The sequence below is a fragment of the Passer domesticus genome, chromosome 11 (genome assembly GCF_036417665.1).
Source record: "Passer domesticus isolate bPasDom1 chromosome 11, bPasDom1.hap1, whole genome shotgun sequence".
In the NCBI taxonomy this organism is placed as follows: Eukaryota; Metazoa; Chordata; class Aves; order Passeriformes; family Passeridae; genus Passer; species Passer domesticus.
Genome location: NC_087484.1, coordinates 34,298,267 through 34,318,497, shown reverse-complemented (window position 1 = coordinate 34,318,497; position 20,231 = coordinate 34,298,267). Strand labels below are relative to the sequence as shown.

Here is a 20,231-nt window from a genome sequence, read left to right as displayed (position 1 = left end):
AGAAGCATTTTGGTGGGGTGCAGACCCCTGCCCTCCCGTCAGCTCAAGAAAAGGGCTTTTGGTGGACAGTGCATTTGTCTGCAGATTTCTTTGAATTAGGGAGACCCCTCGGGACTGCTGTATCCTGAGGGAACACCATGGGCCCTGACCTGTGCCTCAGCTTCCAGGACCGCTCTTGGCCAGCATCCTGACGTGGATGCAGGACAGCTGCCAGGCACTGCTGGGACCCAGTGGGACAGCCGGCTGTCTCGTGTCCACGTAGCAGCCCTCACACAGCCAGGGCCACCCCGAACCCAGACAAAGGCTCACGTGTCAGCAGAGAGGAGCAAGGAGCACTGGGCTCCTCTCAGGGGATCTCAGCATGGTGCTCCAGTGGGAGGGGCAGGCAGGCCACCCACCTTCAGGGCATCCCCTGCATCAACAGGGCGTGCATTTTGTCCTTTTCATCCCTCCACACCAGAACCAGGCCTGACATCTCCTCCTCTGCAGTTTTTCCACTTAGGACGTCATCTCACACCTGGCCAGCGCATCAGATGAGGCCGCAATCGCTTCTGATACCACCTCCATGCCAACCACAGCTCCACTGTGTGCTGTTCCTCTTTCACAGGTTGACTTCCCATCAACTGACCAATCCATTGTTTCTCTCAAGGGTCACATTCCCACCAGTTCAACCATAAGGTTTCCTTCACTGTCTGTTCTTCATTATCTTGCTGACGTGCTCAACAGCGGATCAAATGTGGCAGGGCCTTAGACACGACTTGGCTCCTGACACACGGGCTCCTTGTGCCACTGCTGGCCTTCCGTGTGCTCAGCAGGATCTGTACCTGCACATGGTTGTGGAACTGCACCTTCAGCACAGGGACCGTGCCAGCCTGAGCTGCCCTCGTTCCTCTGGGTCTGTGCACAAAACACGGCGTGGCAGAGAACGGCAGCAGGGGCCTGTGTGTCCCAGGGCCCCGAATTTGTTCTGCTGCAGCTCCACAGGGATGCAGGCAAAGTGAAGAAGCCAAACTGTTTATTAATGGAAGGCGAAGCAAAGGGTTGAGCTGGGAGGGGAAAAGGGGAAGGGCAGGATCTGAGGACTAGAGGGAAAGAGCTGTGAACAGGGAGGGAGAATGGAGGGAAAAAGAAGGGATGGGCAGAGTCTGAGGGCTGGAGGGAGGGAGCTATCTATAAGCAGGGAGAGGGCTGAAGCCACACAAGTTTCCCACAGGCTCAGCTGTGCCAATCATCAGCGGTGCCTGGAGCTCCAGCTGGTCTCTTCTGGTCTCAAGGCAGTCTCATCTTCCATGGCATTTGCAGGTCTTCAACAAACTCTGGTTCTTCTGTGCCAGTTCTGCAGCTCTCCCACTGACTATCTGTTGAACTAACATGTATGCCTGGGAAGGGCTGTCATCTCTCCTCAGGGCTTGAAGGGCTGGAACGGAGAGGAACAGAGCCACAGTCAGAGCCTGGATCGGTGGGAATCCTAGGAGACCGTCCTGCCAGGGCCATCCCAACCAGCTCTGGCCATGGCCACAAGAGAGGGGGTGTCAACTGGATCAGCTGGCCACGAATCCACACTCCCACATCCCTGCAATCTCTCTGTGCTCTGCCCATGCCACCCCTCATCCACACAGGGAGCGAGCCTGCCGCAGCCAGGACAGGGATAGTAGCTCCCTGCCCAGGCACTGCAGCTCTCCCTGCCAGCCCCGCTGTCAGCCCGCTGCCCGCACTCACTCTCAGTGAGGAGCTGGAGCTCTCCTGGCTGCCCCCTCAGGTGCCGCCCGGCCACCCCTGTGAACACAGAGCCTGTCACGGCGGCAGCGGCACAGCTCCCTGCCAGCGGCGCTGCCAGCGCTGTGGCCACACGCCCTGCTGGCCCGGCAGGGCTCAGCCCGGGCCCTTGCCGCACGCTGCCGCCCAAGGGCACGGCTGCCAGAGGGCGGCAGCAGCGCCCGGGCCAGGCGGGGCTCCACGGCGCCGGGCCCGGATGGCGCTGCCGGGGCAGCGGGCGGGGCTGGGGCCGAGCTGCGGCGGGCCGGGGAGGGAGCCCGGCCTCGGGGCTCACCCATGAACCTGATGGCCGCCTCTCGCAGGGGCTCCTGGGGGCTCTCCAGGTAGCGCAGGGCCCGGCGCAGCTGCTCGGCCGCTCGGCTCGTGTCCTCTGCCAGCTGCAGAGAGCGGCAGCAGGGAAGGCTCGGCGCGGGCTCAGCCCCTGTGGCGGGCGCTCCCTGCGCCCAGCCCCGGCCTCCCCTGCCCGCACAGCCCTGAGGCGCGGCCAGCAGCCGCTGGCGCCGGGCTCCGCAGGGGGCAGAGGGCCGGCTGCTGCCCGGGGAGCCGCGGGGCCGTCCCGCAGCCCCGCCGCGCCGGGGCTCCATGGGCACCCGGCTCGGGCCCACAGCAGCCTGGAGAAGAGCCCGCGCCGCCTCTGGGTGCAGCAGCGGGCAGGGGCACAGCTGCCAGCCCCGCACACTGAGCACCACGCTCAGGGGCCTTCTCCAGGCTGAGGTTGGGGATTCTCGGTCGTCCTTACCAGGCACTTGCTGAACTTCCACAGTTTTTCCTCCTTCACCAGCTTTTTTATATCCCTCCTCTTCAGGAACTTGGCTGCACAAAGCAGCGTTTCCCGAGAACACTGGAAAGCAGCAGAAACGTGGAGATGGCCCCACAGCCCAGGCCACAGGAGCATCCCAGTGCCACAGCCTGGGGGAGGCTGCAGCCTGCAAAGCGCCAGGACAGGAGGCAGCCCAGCCCCCTGCCAGGGAGACAGCAGCCAGCCATATGTCCTCACCTCAGCAACAATCTGATTCTCATCATGGCAGTGGAAGTAGAGTGGCAGCAGGCTGTGGTGCACGGGTGACTTCAGGGCATGTTTTCCATCTTCCGTTAATAACTCCAGCATCTCTTGAAAGACCATCATGGAGCTCAGCTGCACCTGGCTATCATCCTGTATGAAAGCAAGAACAAAAGAGCTCAGCATCAGCTGCTTCGGGTCCAGCAGGGCACAGGCCTGCATCTCCACAGGGCACCAAGTGCCCGGGCAGCAGCCAGTGGCCGTGGCTGTGGGCACAGAGCCTTACGCGGTCAAAGAGTGGCAGGAGCGCCTCAGCCAGCTGCAGGGCGAGGGAGCTGGGTATTGGGGTACCATTATCCAGGAATAAATATCTGAGTAGGAGAATGGTCATCCTGATCACGTCACTATCATTTTCCTCCAGGAGCTCCACAAGACTTTCAGTCAGGCTCCACATTTTTTCGGCCTGTGTGGAACACAAGTTTGTGAAAGGCCACCCGGCTGCAGCAGGGCCTAGAGGCCAAAGCCCGTCCCGAAGCACTCGGGCAGCTGAAGCGGGAGGCAGGAGAGCTGGGAGCAGCTGCCCTGGGCCCAAAGCCCAGCCAAGCCCAAGTGACAGCCTTTTCCAGCCCCACACTGCCGGCAGGGCTTCAGCCACTGCCCCCTTCTCACCATCAAGGGATTCTTGCCCAGCACCACGAGGCCTCGGAGTGCCAAGTGACGCCTCTCCCCGTCCTTGCTCCGCAGGTTCTTTGTCATGATCTCCAGAACACTGTCGCTGCATTCCCTCAAGTCCAGGCACTCGAGGACCTGAAAGGCACAGGGCAGTGACAGGGCACCCGGCCAGCAGCAGCCCGGAACCGCACAGGGCTGGGCCCAGGCAGGAGCACAGGGCACGGGCACCGTCCCAGGCAGCTGCGGCTACGAGAGGGCAGAGAGCTGGGAGGCAGCTCAGCCAGGCAGCGCTGGCCTTCAGGCTCACCTCCACAAGGAACGCCAGGGCAGGCAGATCCCAGCGTGGCTCCTGTGTGCTCAGCAGCCGGAGCAGGTAGCGAAAGATCTGGGAACAGGAGGGTATGGAGACACAGGACATCTCCCTGGCAGGAGAAAAAGTCTACATGACTGTGAGTCAGGAGAGTTAACCTCTCCCAGGACTCACTCACACAGGTCTGGTCTTTCTCCAGCAGCCTGCAAGGGGACCTGGGCCATTTGGGAGGAAGCTCCTTGGGGGCACCCTCCTCTCCCAGGCTTTACCAGTCTGCTTGGCCATCCCTCAGTGACAAGGGCCTCTGGCCCACAGCCACAGGGACTGTGTGGGGCACCCTGGGCACAGAGCACAAGTGGCTGGAGCAATGGGGAGAAGGGGGTCTCACCTGGCCAGCAGACCCACAGCATAGTGGTGGGTGTCAGCACAGAGCAGCGTGTCCCAGGCACCCTTGCGTTCCATTGCCACCACCACATCCTCACAGCGGAGAAGGCAGAGCAGGGACTTGAGGGTCCGCACTGCAAACCTGTGTGCAGAGCAAAGCCCAGGTCACACTGGGAGCACTGGCTCCTTCCCAGGCCACGTGGCAGGAAAAGGAGCTCTAGGATGGAGCACCTGTTGGGGCTGGTGGCAAGGCCGTGTTCTTCCTGGCATCCCTTCCAGAAGGTATCCACCTCTCCTGGCATATCCAGAGTGCTGAAGAACACTTGGAAGAGCAGGTGCACAAACAGGTGTGGGAAATACACCTTCATTATACGTGGGATACAGGGCACCTGGAGGACCTTCCACATCACCAGAGTTGCCTGCAAAGGACAAAGCCCCACAGAGAGCGCTCAGTGCCGAGGTGTCCGTGTGGCAGGGCCCGAGCGTGGCAGGGAGAGGCCCGGAGAGACGCAGGGGGAGCAGGGGGCCTGGTGGCCCTGAAGCTGCCCCTGGGCCAGGTTTCAGGCCAGTGCCTGAGGCAGGGAGATGCAGTGGGGGAAGGAGGATGGAGAGCTGCTGGAGAGGCAGCCTTGGGGCCAGCAAAGGCCACTTGCAGAAACTCACAGCCAGGGCAAAGACACCCGTTTTGTCCCCATCGGAGGTGCACGTGCTGCACACTGGCCAGTTCCCCAGCACATCCAGGAGTGTCAGCTGCACTGGCTTTGCAGTCCTGCTTGAGCCCATGATGGTCTTCCACATGGCCATGGCAGCTCTGCAGGGTTAGAGCTCTGTCTCAGGGCGGGTCTCAGACACAGTACTGTGGCCTGGGCATCTCTAAGGGCCCAGGCTGACTGCTGGCTTTGCCTCTGCCCACCATCCCTCGCCAGCAGCACTCAGGCAGCCCAGCCCTGTGTGGACAGAGCCCTGAGGGGCAGGGAGGGAGCACGGCAGCAGGCTCGGGGGCTGACATGCCAGGGCTGGGAAAGGGAGCAGCCAGAGGGCCCTGGAAGTCTCTGCTGTTTAGACACCTGGGCCAGGCTGTGCAGGGTGATGGGCTGGGGAGCCCTGAGCTCTCTGGGCAGCTGGGCCCTTACCTGTCACAGGACGGGGCCACACGCAGGAGCGTCATGACTGCGTCATTTGTCAGTGCTTCAGTGAGATTCAGCAGGGTCTTGTCCAGCCTGTGCTCAGCGGAATCATTGGCCAGGAGCCACTGGTGGATGTACCTCACCATGGCGGGCACCTGGAGAAGGCACAGGGAGACTTGGAAAGCTGCCAGAGGGAGCAATGTCCCCAGCTTCCCCAGAGATGTTCTTCCCTTCCCATCACACTGCGATGGCTTCAGAGGCTCACAAGGACCAGCAGGCGTGGCTTCGGAGACCAAGCAATTCCTTGGGGGATCAAACCCTGGCCACAGGCTGCTTACTTGCTTTGGATGGTAACAATCTTCCTCTACAAGCATATACAGCAGGGCAGCACTGGTCTTGCTTTGGAAGATGGGCGAGTATGGTCTGTACGCAGCTCCCCTGGTGATGGTCTCTTCCTGCCGAATCCTCTTGATGAATTTGCAAACGAGCTGTAGGAGAAAGGCAAGAAGCCAGGGATGTTCCATGGAGTGCTCCACACACGGTGCTCGGCCGAGCAGGGACAGCAGGCCCAGCCCAGGTGGGCATGGCTGCAGGTACCTGCGCTGTTCTGCGGAAGCGGCCACGGCTGGATTGCTGCTCTTGTGTGCGCTCCACGGCTGCATCTGACAAAGAGTGAGCGCAGCCAGAGCTGAGGGGCTGCGGGAGAGGCCGGAGAACACAGCCCAGCCCTGCGCTCCCCAGGCAGGGACAGCCCCGGGATGCCCCAGGGGGATGGAGCACGGCCACTGCGGGGTGTCTGCCTGGGCCCTCTTCTGTCCTGTCAATGGGCATGGCCCCCAGGGATGGATGCCTGGGATGGGATGGGATGGGATGGGATGGGATGGGATGGGATGGGATGGGATGGGATGGGATGCCATGGGATGCCATGGGATGCCATGGGATGCCATGGGATGCCATGGGATGGGAAGCCATGGGATAGGTTGGGATGGGATGCCATGGGATGGGGCCAGGCTGGCCGCAGGCTCCAGCACTGTGGCCCAACTCTGCCACTCACCCTCCTGTGGTGGATGGAATGGCACCACCTCTTCTGTCTGCTCTGCTGTGGCAGCTCCAGAGCCTTCTTTCTCCTCCTCCAAACAGGCCATCTTGGGTACTCTCGGGGGTCTCTGCTCCATGTCAGTGACTGGAGCTAGTTGCAAGACAGAGGCCTTGGAAAAGGTCCAGGGCACCAAGTCCCAAGCTCTGCCCTCGAGGGCACCTGCAGAACAGAAGCCTCGGAAGGCCACAGGTCACCAGGTCCTGTGCTCTGGCCTCAAGGTCAGCTGCAGGAACAACGCCTCAGAAAACCTCTGGGTCAGACAAGAACGAGTGCACTGTGTGGGGGCTCCTCACAGCACCGCTCTGTCCCATCGCGTGCTCAGAGAACTCTGGAGTGTTCTTATCACTTCCAGCTCCTATGTCTGCACGTGTCACAAAGGCCCTTGGATATCCATGCCACGGTGACCGTGCTGCAGCGTGTCACAAAGGGCCCTTGCACACACTGCCATCTGCCCTGGGGCCGCCCCCAGCCCACCCAAAGTGGCCCAGGTTGGAAGGAATCCCTGGCCCCAAGTGTCTAAGGCAGCCCGACAGGATCTTTAGGAAGGGCTCAGCCCATCAGCAAACGCTGCCCTGCTCTGCAGGCTCAGGGCAGCAGAAGGAGCCGCCAGGGCTGCCGAGGCAGCCGCGCTGGCAACGGCACGGGGCCTTCCAGGGAAGCTGGCACGGCCTCCTTGGGACACGTCCCGGCTGCTGGCCATCCTAAACCCGCGGCTGTGATAGGCAGAGGGAACGTGTGGGCCAGGGCACCAATGCTGCTCTGAGCCCTGGGGCCCGGGCAGCGCTGCCATCAGCAGGTGTGGCAGAGTCCCCGCCCAAGCAGAGCTGCCACCCCCCGAGCCCTGGCAGCGCTGCTGCCCCTCTCCTGCCCCAGAGACGTGTGCCCCGGGGGGCTTCTGTGCCACAGGGAGCCAAAGCCCACGTGCACTGGGGGCTGTGCTCCTCCCTGCAGGGGCTGTTGGCAGCAGCACCTGGAGCACTGCTGCAACACTTGGTCTCTGTCAGATGATGTTGCTCTTTCCTGGAATGATTTTTTCCATAGCTGGGATTAGCTGCAGTACAAAAGCACCAACAGCTACTGAATTTCACAGGACAGAGAGACTCTACAGAGCCACTCGCATGTCTTCTTGGACTTTTCTGTGTGTTTTTCATGCATCCTTGCATAAAAAACCAGGGGAGTTTAAAGTTTAATGCAGCATTGTTTATATGTCTAGCTGAGGCCAGCAGCTAATATCTGGAGCACTGCGAAAGTGCAGAGGACAGACATAATTCTCAAAGGAGAAGGAGAAGGTGTTCTGTGTCTCTGAGTGTGGTGCGATCACCCTAAAGGAGCAGCCAATGGAAGTGCTGAAAGTAGACTTGCTGTTCTTGAGCACATTCCTGAGCAGGCTCTGGTGCTGTTTCTGTGGGGCCAAAAGCTGCCGGGGCAGCAGCGACTGTGCAGCCCTGCTGGAGGTGACGCGGGAGCCCTCGCCATGGTGGCAGCAGCTCTGTGGGCTCAGAGCTCTGTGACAGGGGGGCCGCGGTCACGGCACCGTGGCCTGGGCAGCCGCCAGGGCCCGGGCTGGCTGCCAGCCCTGCGACTGCCCCCTGCCCTTTATTGGCAGCACCCAGACAACAGCCCCTGCTGGCCCCCTGCCCTCGCTGAAGGTGCAGACACCGAATACTGGGCCCTGAGCCTGATTTAGACACTGACTGCTGGCTCCTGTACGTATCTCCTTCTTCATTAACTAACGGTATTATGTCAGTGTGACCTTTGTCAGCTAGCCAGCTGTTCACAAAATCCTCCACAATGCTGAGACCTCCTCTCTCTCTCTCTCCTCCTCCTTCTCTCCAAGCTGAACAAGCCAGTTGACCTCAGCTGTTCCTCATACAGCTTCCCCTCCTGTCCCCTCATCATCTTCATTCCCCACTTTGGATGCTCCCTGCTAGCTTTATATCCTTATGATACATTCAGAGAGGTTGCTGCTCTTTTCTCCCTGCATCTCATGACCCAGCTGTACTGTGTGCTGTGCATGACACCATCCTGGGGGATCCAGCACTAACAGTAGCAGTGCTATTTGTTTACATGGGGAAATATTTCCTGCTGAAAAGGAGCCAGGCTTTCACTCATTCACATGGCAGTTAGCTTGCATCATACATTCTTGAGATAAGGTTCCTTGCTGGAAATTAATTTTCCCTTAATCATTTCTCTGCCTTGGATGTGAAAACTGTGCTTTTTGTTAATTCCTTCCTATATAAAACCTTTGGAATCCTTTGAATCCTTCAGGGCAATCCCAAGGGCCTTGCCTTGCAAGAATATACCAGAGTCTCCACCTAGGCTGAAAGAGAAAACTTCCCCATGGAGCCTTGCAACACAAAGATCCACCCCAGTTCTTTTCCCTACGTGTCCCAAAGACTCCTGGTTTTCCTTTCCCTGTTTCCTCACTGATTGTGGTACCCCTGGTGGCCAGCCCCGTCTTCCCTGTAGGCCAGTGCCCTTTGCCCTGCCCTTGGTGCTGCCCCCGTGTCCCACTGGCCCCTACTTAACCTTGTGCAGACCCCATGGCCAGGTCTTTGTCCCTGATCCCTTTGGCATGGTGGATGCAATAAACCTTCACTGGAATACATCAAAGACCCCTCCTGTCTTTCCTCTGCTGAGCTATGTGAGGCGTGCATGTGTGCATGGACTGTGAATGGCTGTTCTTGTGGCCTTGCTCCAAGTGGTTTCTGAAGGAGATGCTTCGAAGGAGGTGGCAGCACTTCTACCATCCTGCCACATGGAAACAAGAACCTGCTGTGTGATTGCCCAAAGCTCTAGAGATCTGTTATTGTGTGAATGTCACTGTGAAACCATGTTCTGTAAGGTCTGAAGTCTGGAGTCAGTCCATGTAAAGTGCTGTACGCAGGGGTGCCAGCCTCCACCCCACACGCCGCTCCATTGCCAGAGGCCGCGCGGGCTCTTCTCCAGGCTGCTGTGGGCCCGAGCCGGGTGCCCATGGAGCCCCGGCGCGGCGGGGCTGCGGGGCGGCCCCGCGGCTCCCCGGGCAGCAGCCGGCCCTCTGCCCCCTGCGGAGCCCGGCGCCAGCGGCTGCTGGCCGCGCCTCAGGGCTGTGCGGGCAGGGGAGGCCGGGGCTGGGTGCAGGGAGCGCCCGCCACAGGGGCTGAGCCCGCGCCGAGCCTTCCCTGCTGCTGCTCTCTGCAGCTGCTAGAGGACAGGAGACAAGCGAGCGAGCGCATGCAATGGGCCCTGCGGTTCCTGGATAGCCCACAGGAGTCCCTGCGAGAGGCGGCCATCAGGTTCATGGGTGAGCCCCGCCTGGCCGGGCTCCCTCCCCGGCCCGCCGCAGCTTGGCCCCAGCCCCGCCCGCTGCCCCGGCAGCGCCATCCGGGCCCGGCGCCGTGGAGCCCCGCCTGGCCCGGGCGCTGCTGCCGCTCTCAGACCGCCCTGCCAGCTGAGAAATGCTCCTTGGGCCTTGGCCTTGGTCAACAGCCCCTGGGCTCAGCTCCTCTGCAGCTCAGCACAAACACTGTCTGCCCGAGGCACTGCTGCTGCCCAACCAGCTCCTGGTTGCTGTAGGAGCAGCCCTGGGAACTGGTTTTGTTCCCTCAGTGGCACAACATCCCTGTTCTCACACTGCCAAAGAAAGCTGTTGATGCCAAGTGCGGCCAGGAGGAACCATTGCTGTGACTGAAGCCCCTCTCTTGGGGCCCTACAAACAGCGCTGCAAAAGGAGCCCCTTGGAGCTCTCCTGGGCCAGCGACTCCCTCTGAGTGGGGCCTCTCCCAGCCGGGAACTCTCCCGTTTGCTGCACTCGGGGATCCTGAACAAGGACAGAGCCTGGGCCGATCCCCCCACTCCTCCAGGCTCAACCCTTCACCCGCTGGGGAGATGCCAAAGCATCCACAGGGAGTATTTCCTGCCCTCAGGGGAATTTGTCACAGGTGCCTTGCACTGACTCTTTGTGTCTGTGTGCACACAGGAGTGCCTGTGCTGGGGAGATGTGGCAGAAATGCTGCTCTCGGAGGGGTTGGAGTGCCTTGGATAGTTGAGTCAGTCAGACCTGTAAATGAGGTTAAGGCACAAGGTCTAAGTGAAGTTAAATGCTGCTAAGAGTTGCTCCTTTGCTATGTTGTTATGTTTAATATAAGTTATAAGCTGAGTTAAATACTGTTATTTCTCTATTATATTGGTATGGCATAGGTTGCAAGTTAGGTGAAATACTATTATCTTTGTTCTTTTGCTAAATTGTGAAGTTCAAGGTAGAAGTCAAGGTTTAGTCCTGTTAGGTTTGAGCTGTGTTAAGCTTTTAGGCCATATTCCTTTTATCCTTGCCTTCACTGCCCTTTTGGCACACTCACACACACAGGGAGAGTTCTTGTTTCATTTCTGGTTTGATTGGCTGGATTTGTTTTGGCTTTGTTGTTTCTTTGTTTCCTTTGTGTGCCTGAATTGCCCATTCAGGAACAGAGTGACTCTTGCCAAGGAACTTTGGGCTGCTATCCCTTAATATTAAATCTGTCTTTTGCTGATCCCTTGCTGGGGATTTTTTGCGCGCTCTCAAGCGCTCGTGCATAAGAGGGTGAAAGAGCCCTGGCCCAGGCTCTGGCCCTGGGGGACACGAGGACGCTGCTGGGGGGTCCCTGTCCCCCTGTCCCCCCACCAGGGCCCCGACCCCCTGTCCCCGTGTCAGGCTCTGGGGTCAATCTTGTGGAACATCCTCTGGGGGAGGCTGCAGCATGGGGGGCGGGGGTACCCGGGGGACAGGGGACCCCACTGTGCACGAGCAGCGTTGGACTGCTCTGGGGGAACTGTGATGGGGGGGCTGGGGCAGAGTGACCTCCCCAGTGACCTCACACAGCTCCTGTGATGTCACACAGCTGATCTGTGATGTCACACGGCTGATGTGTGATGTCACACAGCCCCCTGTGATGTCTCACAGCTCCCTGTGATGTCACAGAGCCCACTGTGATGTCACAGCCCACAGGATGGTGTCACAGATTCTTCTGTGATATCACACAACCTATCCTGGGATGTCATACAGCCATTCAATGATGTCACAAACTGACCTGTGATGTCACAGCCCCTCTGTGATGTCAGAGAGATACCCTGTGATGGCATAATCCGTTCTATGATGTCCAGCCATTTATGTCACAGAGCCTACTCCTCGATGTCGAAGGCAACTCTGAGATGAAACACACCTACTCTGTGATGTCACAGCCTGCTCTGTGATGTTACACAGTCACACGGCGATGTCACAACCCACTCTCTGATGTCACAAAGCCACTTTCCATGTTGGCAGAGTTTGCTCCATGGCCTCACACCCTATTCTATGACATCACAGCCAGCTCTGTGATGTCACAACCCCCTCAGTGATGTCACAAAAGCCTCTCTATGATGTGATACTGCCACTGTCTAATGTCACAGCACAAACTTTGACCTCACAGCTTGATCTATGATGTCACACAGCCATATCATGAAGTAACAGCCTGCTGTGTGATGTCACAGAATCCCCTCTATGATGCTGTAGTTACTCAGTGACCTCTCACAACAAACTCTGTGATGTCACAGCCCAACCTGTGACCTCACACAGCCCACTCTGTGCTGTCACACAGCCCCTTGCTGACATCACAGCTGCTCTGTGCCTCTAGGACACAGCCACAGAGGTGCCGCTGTGACACAGCCCCCTCTGGGACATCCCCCAGCCCCTGCCAGTGCTGAGCCCCTGTCAGCTCTGTCTGTGCCCTGCTGGTGTCCCTGAGCTGCCCTGGCAGTGCCCCAGCCCTGCTGGGCTGTGCACAGGAGCTGCTCCTGGCCAGAGCTGTCTCTCTGCAGCGCTGCCCTTGCCAGGAGCTGCCTCTGGGCCAGGAGCCCAGCCCAGCTCAGCAGCACAGACACAGCACCAGGACTTTAATGACCCTCTGGGGCTTTGGTGCTCTTTGCATCAGACTCAGTCCCTCAGAGTGTGCTCAGAGAACTTCTCAGGGACTCAAAAAGAGAGTGAAACACAGAAGTTTCTCATACTTTAAACCAATCCTTCTGAGGGACAGGACTGAGAAAGTGTCCCCAGGTTGCAGCCAGAGAACAACACTGGAGGCAGTGATGACAGGTGGGGACAAGCGAGGTAAAGATGTCTCTGATGCTGAGCAAAGCTGCGCTTCTGTCCCTGCAGGCTGTTGTCATCCCCTGGCTGCCCCACCTGGCTGGCCCCTTCCTTTGCTGACAGCTCTGCCTCCTGCCTGCCTCTGCCTGCCCACACAAAGCCTTGGGCTGCTCCAGACGCCTTCTGGGGGATGTGTTGCACCACAGCCCTGCCCTGGCAGGGAAACTCCTTTCTCCTGCTGTCCAGTCTGGGCCTCCCCAGCTGCCCTTAGCACAATTATTTCTTCTTCAGGCTCATTCCCACTATGAAGAGAAGCTCCAGGCTCTGTGAAGCCACCCTTTACTCCCTCCCAGTCTACTCCTGTTCTGTCCTCAATCTCCACACCCCTGAGCCCAGAGCCTGCAGCCTCTTCCCGCTGGTTATGTGATGAGGCCTTCAAACCCCATCTTGGGAGATTTTTGGGTTCTCTCCAAAGTCTGTGAAAATGGAAGAATAGTGGTAGAAATTATTTTCTCCCAAGTCTTGCAGTGACAGAACAAGGCTCAATATCTCTGAAATGAATGAGGGTGGATTTACATTTGTTAGAAGGAGGAAATATTTCACAATTATGAGAGTGGCACAAAACTGCAATTGTTTTTCTAGAGAAGTGGATTCCTCATCCCAGGAATTATCCAAGAGCAGGACCTTTGTGCAACCTGACCCTCTCATCCCCAAGGACAGAATTCCTGTTGTGTGGGTTCTCTGCTGTGCTGGGGTGCCCTCACTACGCTTCTGGCCAGAATGTCTGCTGAGGGCAGCCAGGCTGCTGCAGGGGCAGGGACCTCACAGCCATCACCATGGCAGCCCTGTCCCCTGGGCCTGGCTCTCTCCTTTCCTCTTTCCTATGTCCCTGCCTTGTCTCTGCTGGCATGAAGAGTTTTGTCATTAATATCTTGTGCCCAAGGTGCTGGGACCAATGGCTTCCCAGGCAGGCTCCTGGAGCACAAGTGGCTTTTCAGAGCCCAGGCAGAAATGAGCCCTGAGGCAGCAGCTCTGCAGTGCTGGCCACCAGGCCGGGCTGCCAAGGGAGGCTTCTGGCCATGCCCTGCAAGCAGCTGCTGCTGCCAAGGTGCCTTTGGTGCCTCAGGCTCTGCCTGGCACAGCTCCCAGCACGGCACTCTGCCCTTGTGCCCAAGCCCTCCCCTGTGCTGGGGCTGGCCTGGAGCTTTTCCTGCAGTGGGACCTGCCCTGTTGATGGCACAGGAAAGGCAGTTCCTGCTGGAGCAGGAGGGTCTGCCTGCCATGGGCTCCAACAACTCCAGCAAGGCATTGTTGACTTCAAAATTGCTTCCTGAAGCAGAATATTTGAATAACTGTTATAGTTCCCATATTGTGGAGTAAATAACTAGTTTGTTTTTTTTTAAATTTACTCTGTGGTGTAAATAAGCCGTGTTATCTAATCATGATCAGAATCATTCAGATCCATATTTATATAAATATATCTGGTATTCCATTGTTAATCCTGTGGGACAAATTGAATTAAGGTTCAATTCTACCTGTCCAATCTTTTACACCTTTGAAAAATTCTGAGGCTGGGATTCCATCCAGCCGCTCCCAGTTTCCTTTTTCAGAAGGAATTTTAGAAGTAGAGGCCCTGCAGGGGTTTGAGGATCCATGGTGGGTGTTGGGTGTCATTTCTCCACCTCATGACTCAGCAGGAGTTTCCCCAATAAAGAAATAAAGCTTTTGCCTGAAGCTCCCACTTTGCCCATGACAGGAACCCCTGTGAGTGTCTGGGACATCCCGGCTCGTTGGCAGCCTGAGGACCACTGGGATGTCACCGTGGAGCCCCCGTGAGTGCCTGTGACAGATGGGTGCCTTTGCAGCCCAAGGTGCCCTGGGAGGTCACCGTGGAATGGCTGTGACTGTCTCTGACCACAGAAGATCTTTACCATCCCCAGAAAGCCCTGGGAGGTGTCCATGGAGCCCCCATCTCTGCCTGTGACATTCCAGCTCTTGAACAGCCTGGAGACTCTTGGAAAGTCCCCATGGAACCCCTCTGTGGGCCTGTGACTAATCTGATCCTTAGCATGGCCACCAGGGCTGGGACCAGCTGGGATGCTTGGTTTCCACAGGGCGGGGTTCAGGAATGGGATTCCCCAATTTCCTGCTCCCCCTAAAACCGCGCTGCCGATTGCTGCCCTCCTGCCTCCCATGGAAAGCACAAAAGGCAAAGATCCTGGGCTAGGATAGGAAGAATTTATTGGGAACAGCAACAAGATCAGGAACAAACAGGAACAGCAACAATATTGATAACAAAAGGGATAAGAAAAATGGAAAACTACAACTCAGCTGACTGTCTCTTCCCGGCCACAATTTCCTCCTGCCTGGGAAGGACACCCTTCTCCTCGAGGGGAGAGAGAGACTCCCTTTCCTGCCCCTGGCAATGACCAGAGGTGGGAGTGAATGGAATGTCACGGCCATGGACACAACCTCATGTTATTCGATTCCACATCATGTCATTGGCAGGGGCAGGAAAAGGGACAGGTGTCCTCCCAGCATGGATCACAGGAAACATGGATCACCAGGGCTCTGACCAGCATGGGTCATCCAGTGGGGGATGAAGCTGGAGCAGTTCATGAAGCTCTTCCTGCAGCAGGGGCATTTGCAGGGCTTCCCTTACCAGTGACTCCATTGGTGTTGGGTCAAGTTAGAGCTGCTGGTGAAGCTCTTCCCACACTGGGGACACTGGTAGGGCCTCTCCCCAGTGTGGATGCGCCGGTGGGTGACGAGAGTGGAGTTGTGCTTGAAGCCCTGCCCGCAGTCGGGGCAGCGGAAGGGCCTCTCCTCGCTGTGAATCCGCTCATGCAGGAGGAGATTGCAGCTGCTGTGAAACCTCTTCTGACAGGTGTGGCACTCCTAGGGCCTCTCCCCAGTGTGGATGCGCTGGTGGCTGACGAGTTGGGAATTGCGCTTGAAGCCCTTCCCGCAGTCGGGGCAGAGGAAGGGTCTCATCAGTGTGGATGCGCTGGTGGGTGACAAGGTGGGAGTTTTGCTTGAAGCCCTTCCCGCAGTCGGGGCAGAGGAAGGGCCTCTCCTCGCTGTGAATCCTCTGGTGCCTGAGGAGAGTGGAGCGGGTCTGAAATCTCTGCTGACACTCAAGGCATTCATAGGGCCTGTCCCCGGTGTGGATGCGTTGGTGGGTCACAAGGGTGGATCTGTAGCTGAAGCCCTTCCCACACTCCCCACACTCGTAGGGCCATTCCCCGGTGTGGATCCTCTGGTGGCAGATCAGGTGGCAGCTCTGCCTGAAGCTCTTCCCACACTCCAAGCACTTGTAGGGCTTCTCCCCATCATGAAGCTGCTCATGGACCATCAGCTCTGAGCTCTGGCTGAAGCTCTGTCCACCTTCCTGCAACAGGCTGGGTCTTTCCTCCTCAGAGCACCCTGGGCTGGGTTTGGAGCACCTCCTCCTGCAGGATCTCAGGGAATTTTCTTCCCCATTGGATTCCTGTGCCATGGAGCCACTCAAAACGGCCTCTTCCACAAGGTTCTGCTGTGGAGATTTGTCCTCGCTGGTCTCCATCCTCATCTCCTTGTCTGAGGAAGGCAGGGCAAGGAGAGGATGGGATTTCCCACCATGCCAGAGGGAAGGGGAAGGAGATTCTCCCCGTGCATCCCTGGCATGACGGCGTTGGGAGCAGGGTTGTCCTGCAGCCTTGGGCTGTGCTCTGCAGGGAGATGGAGCAGGAGAGAGAGGGAAAGGGGCTGTGACTTCCTCCTCACCTACCTGATGGTCCCGGGACATCTTCCTCTTCCTCGCAGCCTTCTCCTCCATCTGGCAGTGGTTTTGAGATGGGAAATTCTGTTTTGGGAGGAAAACAAGAGATGAGTGCATTGAGTTATGTACAGGTTTGAGGGTAAACCAGGGGTACAGTCTAAGACAGAATTACAATTTAAGAAGAAAATTAAGATTAAGGCAATGATACAGAAACACTGCCTTAAACTGACAGTCAGGATATAACCTGGCACCCTGTTGGTCAGGGTGCTGGTAGCAGTCCCATTAGATGGTGGCCTCAGTCCTGTTGCAGTGATGAACGTGATTCTGTCGAAGCGGTGATCCTGTAGAAGGGTCTGGTCTTCCTCTTAAGGTCCAGTGGTGGTGATGGAGCTCTTGTCCTCTGGGAATCCAGTAGCCAAGGTGCTCCTGGTGCTGCAAGTCTCAGCTTATATCCAGGTAGGAATGTGTGGCTCCTCCCCCTGGGTGGAGCATCCCACAATGGGATGATGTCATTTTACCAGTCCTGCAGGGACACTCAATGGCCCATTAACCTAAGATAGCCCCTGGGGATGTTATCAGGGCTGAGTCATGGAAGAGATAAAGAACACTGCCCCGCCTGTTTATAACAGTTTCTAAAGGTGGTGATGGAAAACATGCATTTGGTTACATCTTGCACTGCAACCTGAAACAGTGGGGTAATCCTTGCTCGGGGGGTGAACACCACCCCCCCTACCCAAACTGGCTCAGGTGTAAAACCCTCTCCCTGAGAAGGCCACACACACAGGGGACAATGTCACACTTTGGGGTCCCAGGGTCCCCATCTCCAGCCTCCACCCAATCCAGTTACTTGGGGCTCTCTCCTCTCCCCACTGTCCTGTCCTGGTTTAGGGCAAATTTGGGAGAAAACCTCGACAAGGGGATTCCACTAGAAAGCAAATTCAAGCGGCCCCTCCACCAACCAGTTTGGGAAAATATTTCCTTGGAGAAAAGTAGAAAACACCTGGTTATTTAACAGGCAAGAGATTCACGAGCAGAGCAAATGACCAATATTAAACAACAAAACCTCTTGCCACTTCAAAAGAGATGACAAACTCAGCAAGTCCCTCCCTGGGCTGTAGCTCAGCACACTCATTCTCTTATCAGTCTCTTATCTGTCTCTTATCAGTTCCTCCATCACTGGAAAAGCCACAGCCCAGACTCAGCCCAATGGGCCACAGGTGTGAGCTGCCAGTGCCCTTCTGGGTGTTCAGTCCAGAGCAGGTTAAAACAGCTCCAAAGAAAAAGAAAAATCACAGTCCAGGGAACTTCTCTGCCTCAGAGAGCTAAAAAACCCCTAAAAGCCAAGGAGAGCCCTGTCCCACCATCTGTCCCTCCAGGAGCTGGAATGTGGAGGAGTGAGTGCAGTTTGTAAAACAAACTGCTCACTTCTTCCTCCCTCCCTTCGCTCTCAGAACCAGCCTTAAATGTGCAGAACTCATTTCTGGGCTAAACAGACAAATGTGGGTAGGAGCATGATCCCAGGTCCAGCCCTTCTGGGGGTTTGGGGTGTCTCTGTCCCTCTGACCCCGATGATGTTTGGGTGGGGTCACACCAGGGCTGAGAGGGACAGAGACCCCCCCAGCCTCCACAGGGATGGGAAGGTCGGAGAGCCCCCCAGCCCCAAGCACCCTCAGCAGTGAGAGGGACACAGAGCCCCTGGTCCCCAGCCCTGCACAGGCATTCCCTGAGGCCAGAGGGATGGAGAGACCACCGAGCAACCAGCAGGGCAAGGGGACAGAGACCCCCGAGGATCCCCTGGGCTGAGAGGGACAGAGACTGCCCCGAGCATACCCCTGGCATGGGGGTGAGAGAGAGGGAGACCCCCAGGCATTCCCTGGGGTGAGAATGATGGACACCACCTCAGGAATGGCCTGAGGTGACAGGGACAGGGACAGAATCCCCCCAAGCCCCTCCCAAGCATCCCTCAAGCATCCCCTGGGCACTGGACAAAATAAACTTGGCAGAAATCAAACTTAACACCATGTTAAATGCCTTGAGGAACATTTGCTCTTGCCACAAGTCACTTGTGATGGAAATGTAAACAAATCCCAAACATTAATAAACCAACAATGGAAGCAATTCTGTGCCAATTCCAAGTTTCATCGGTTCCTGCACAGCTCCAGCTCAGCTGCTGGCAGGTTCCAAAAAAAAAAAAAAAAAAAAAGATGGAAATTTGGCCCAAGATTATTAAAAGGAAGGAAAAACTCTGTATAGCTGTGACAAAGGTGACAGGGACGAAGACACTTATGATTTTCACATGTGGCAAAGTCTCCAAGCCTGTGAATTCAGGACTAATTTAGGAATCTAGCTACTTGAGCTGGGCTTCCTGTGGGACTTCTAGCAGCCTTGCGTTCCTCACATTGGGGTGAATGAATCCCATTCCTAAACCTCAGCCTGTGGAGACCGAGCATCCCAGCTGGTCCCAACCCTGGTGGACATGGCAACATCCTTGGGAGTGGGGGAGAATCCCATTCCTAAACCCTGGTCCATGGAAACCGAGCATCCCAGCTGGTCCCAGCCCTGTTGGCCATGGCAACAGCCTTGGGAGTGGGTCCCTGGCTGGGGCTGTGGGAACCTCTTCCCTCTGGTGCCCAGGGACAGGACTGGAGGGAACGGCTGCAGCTGAGTCGGGGCAGGCTCAGGCTGGATCTCAGGAAAAGTTTTTTCCCCAGAGGCTGCTGGGGCACTGCCCAGGCTCCCCAGGGAAGGCTCCCAGCTTCAGGGCTCTCTGAGCTCCAGCAGCATTTGGACAGCGCTGCCAGGCCCAGGCTGGCATTGTTGGGGTGTCCTGTGCAGGGCCAGCAGTTGGACTCCAGGATCCTGATGGGTCCCTCCCAGCTCAGCCAATTCTGTGGATCTGGGATCCCATGACCCTGGGGATGGGACTGCCAATGGTTGCCATGGCAACGGGCTCTGGCTGCAGGCCTGAGCTGGTGTCCATGGCAACCACTGGGGTCTGCATGGAGCTGCCGAGGGACTGAGCATGGCAACAGGGGGCTGGGGATGGTTGCCATGGAAACTGACCATAGCAACAGGGGGCTGGGGATGGTTGCCATGGAAACTGACCATAGCAACAGGGGGCGGGGGCTGGTTGCCATGGAAACTGACCATAGCAACAGGGGGCTGGGGATGGTTGCCATGGAAACTGACCATAGCAACAGGGGGCTGGAGATGGTTGCCATGGAAACTGACCATAGCAACAGGGGGCTGGGGATGGTTGCCATGGAAACTGACCATAGCAACAGGGGGCTGGGGATGGTTGCCTGCTAAGGATCAGATTTGTCACAGGCCCACAGAGGGGTTCCATGGGGACATTCCAAGAGTCTCCAGGCTGTTTAAGAGCTAGAATGTCACAGGCAGAGACAGGGGCTCCATGGACACCTCCCAGGGGTTTCTGGGGATGGTAAAGAGCCCTGTGGTCAGAGGCAGACACAGCCATTCCATGGTGACATCCCAGGAGTCCCCAGGCTGCCACAGAGCCGGGATGTCCCAGACACTCACAGCGGTTCCTGTCATGAGCACAGTGGGAGCTTCAGGCAAAAGCTTTATTTCTTTATTACAGAAACTCCTGTTGAGACATGAGGTGGAGAAATTACTTCCAACAGCCACCATGGAACCTCAAACCCCTGCAGGACCCCTAGACTTGTAAAATTCCTTCTAAGAGAGGAGACTGGGAGAGGCTGCATCCAATCCCAGCCCAGACTTTGTCAAAGGTTTATGTATAAAAGATTGGAGAGGTGGAATTGAACCTTAATGCAATTTGTCCCACACGATTAATGATGGAGTACCAGAGAAATTTATATAAATACAGCCCTGATGGATTGTGATCATGATTAGTCAGAAAGATCTTAACCACAGTACTGGAATTATAACAATTATTAGAATATTCTGTTCTAGGAAGCAATTTTGAAGTCAACAATGCCTTGCTGGAGTTGTTGGAGCCCATTGCAGGCAGAGCCTCCTGCTCCAGCAGGAACTGCCT

The 20,231-nt window shown here is 57.1% G+C and overlaps 2 protein-coding genes and 1 pseudogene across 2 annotated transcripts; all 3 read right to left on the bottom strand.

Annotated features, from left to right (window-relative positions):
- Positions 1-3,286: 3,286 nt before the first annotated feature.
- LOC135278303 (maestro heat-like repeat-containing protein family member 7) lies at positions 3,287-4,228 on the bottom strand. The gene is made up of 4 exons (XM_064384859.1): positions 4,147-4,228; positions 3,756-3,870; positions 3,446-3,583; positions 3,287-3,322 (listed from the first exon to the last, which is right to left on the bottom strand). The coding sequence occupies exons 1-4, from the start codon at positions 4,218-4,220 to the stop codon at positions 3,287-3,289; spliced, it is 363 nt and encodes a 120-aa protein (XP_064240929.1). The 5' UTR covers positions 4,221-4,228.
- Positions 4,229-4,359: 131 nt separating this feature from the next.
- Positions 4,360-6,414, bottom strand: LOC135278302 (uncharacterized). The gene is made up of 6 exons (XM_064384858.1): positions 6,352-6,414; positions 5,867-5,965; positions 5,608-5,757; positions 5,276-5,424; positions 4,806-4,953; positions 4,360-4,464 (listed from the first exon to the last, which is right to left on the bottom strand). Exons 1-6 carry the CDS (start codon positions 6,412-6,414, stop codon positions 4,360-4,362), a joined length of 714 nt encoding a protein of 237 aa, XP_064240928.1.
- An 8,260-nt stretch (positions 6,415-14,674) lies between these two features.
- LOC135278369 (zinc finger protein 239-like) lies at positions 14,675-18,778 on the bottom strand (annotated as a pseudogene).
- Positions 18,779-20,231: the final 1,453 nt, after the last annotated feature.

What these genes read in the sequence shown, in the direction of transcription:
- LOC135278303 (XM_064384859.1), bottom strand. Translation starts at nt 4,220, where the DNA reads ATGGAACGCAAGGGTGCCTGGGACACGCTGCTCTGTGCTGACACCCAC. An exon ending in CCCTGGCGTTCCTTGTGGAG is followed by an intron (nt 3,584 to 3,755) that starts GTGAGCCTGAAG and finishes TGTGCCTTTCAG; the next exon opens with GTCCTCGAGTGCCTGGACTT. An exon ending in TGGGCAAGAATCCCTTGATG is followed by an intron (nt 3,323 to 3,445) that starts GTGAGAAGGGGG and finishes CTCCCGCTTCAG; the next exon opens with CTGCCCGAGTGCTTCGGGAC.
- LOC135278302 (XM_064384858.1), bottom strand. Translation starts at nt 6,414, where the DNA reads ATGGCCTGTTTGGAGGAGGAGAAAGAAGGCTCTGGAGCTGCCACAGCA. An exon ending in CAGCAGAGCAGACAGAAGAG is followed by an intron (nt 5,966 to 6,351) that starts GTGGTGCCATTC and finishes CCTCTCCCGCAG; the next exon opens with CCCCTCAGCTCTGGCTGCGC. An exon ending in CGGGTGTCTTTGCCCTGGCT is followed by an intron (nt 4,465 to 4,805) that starts GTGAGTTTCTGC and finishes TGCTCTTCCAAG; the next exon opens with TGTTCTTCAGCACTCTGGAT.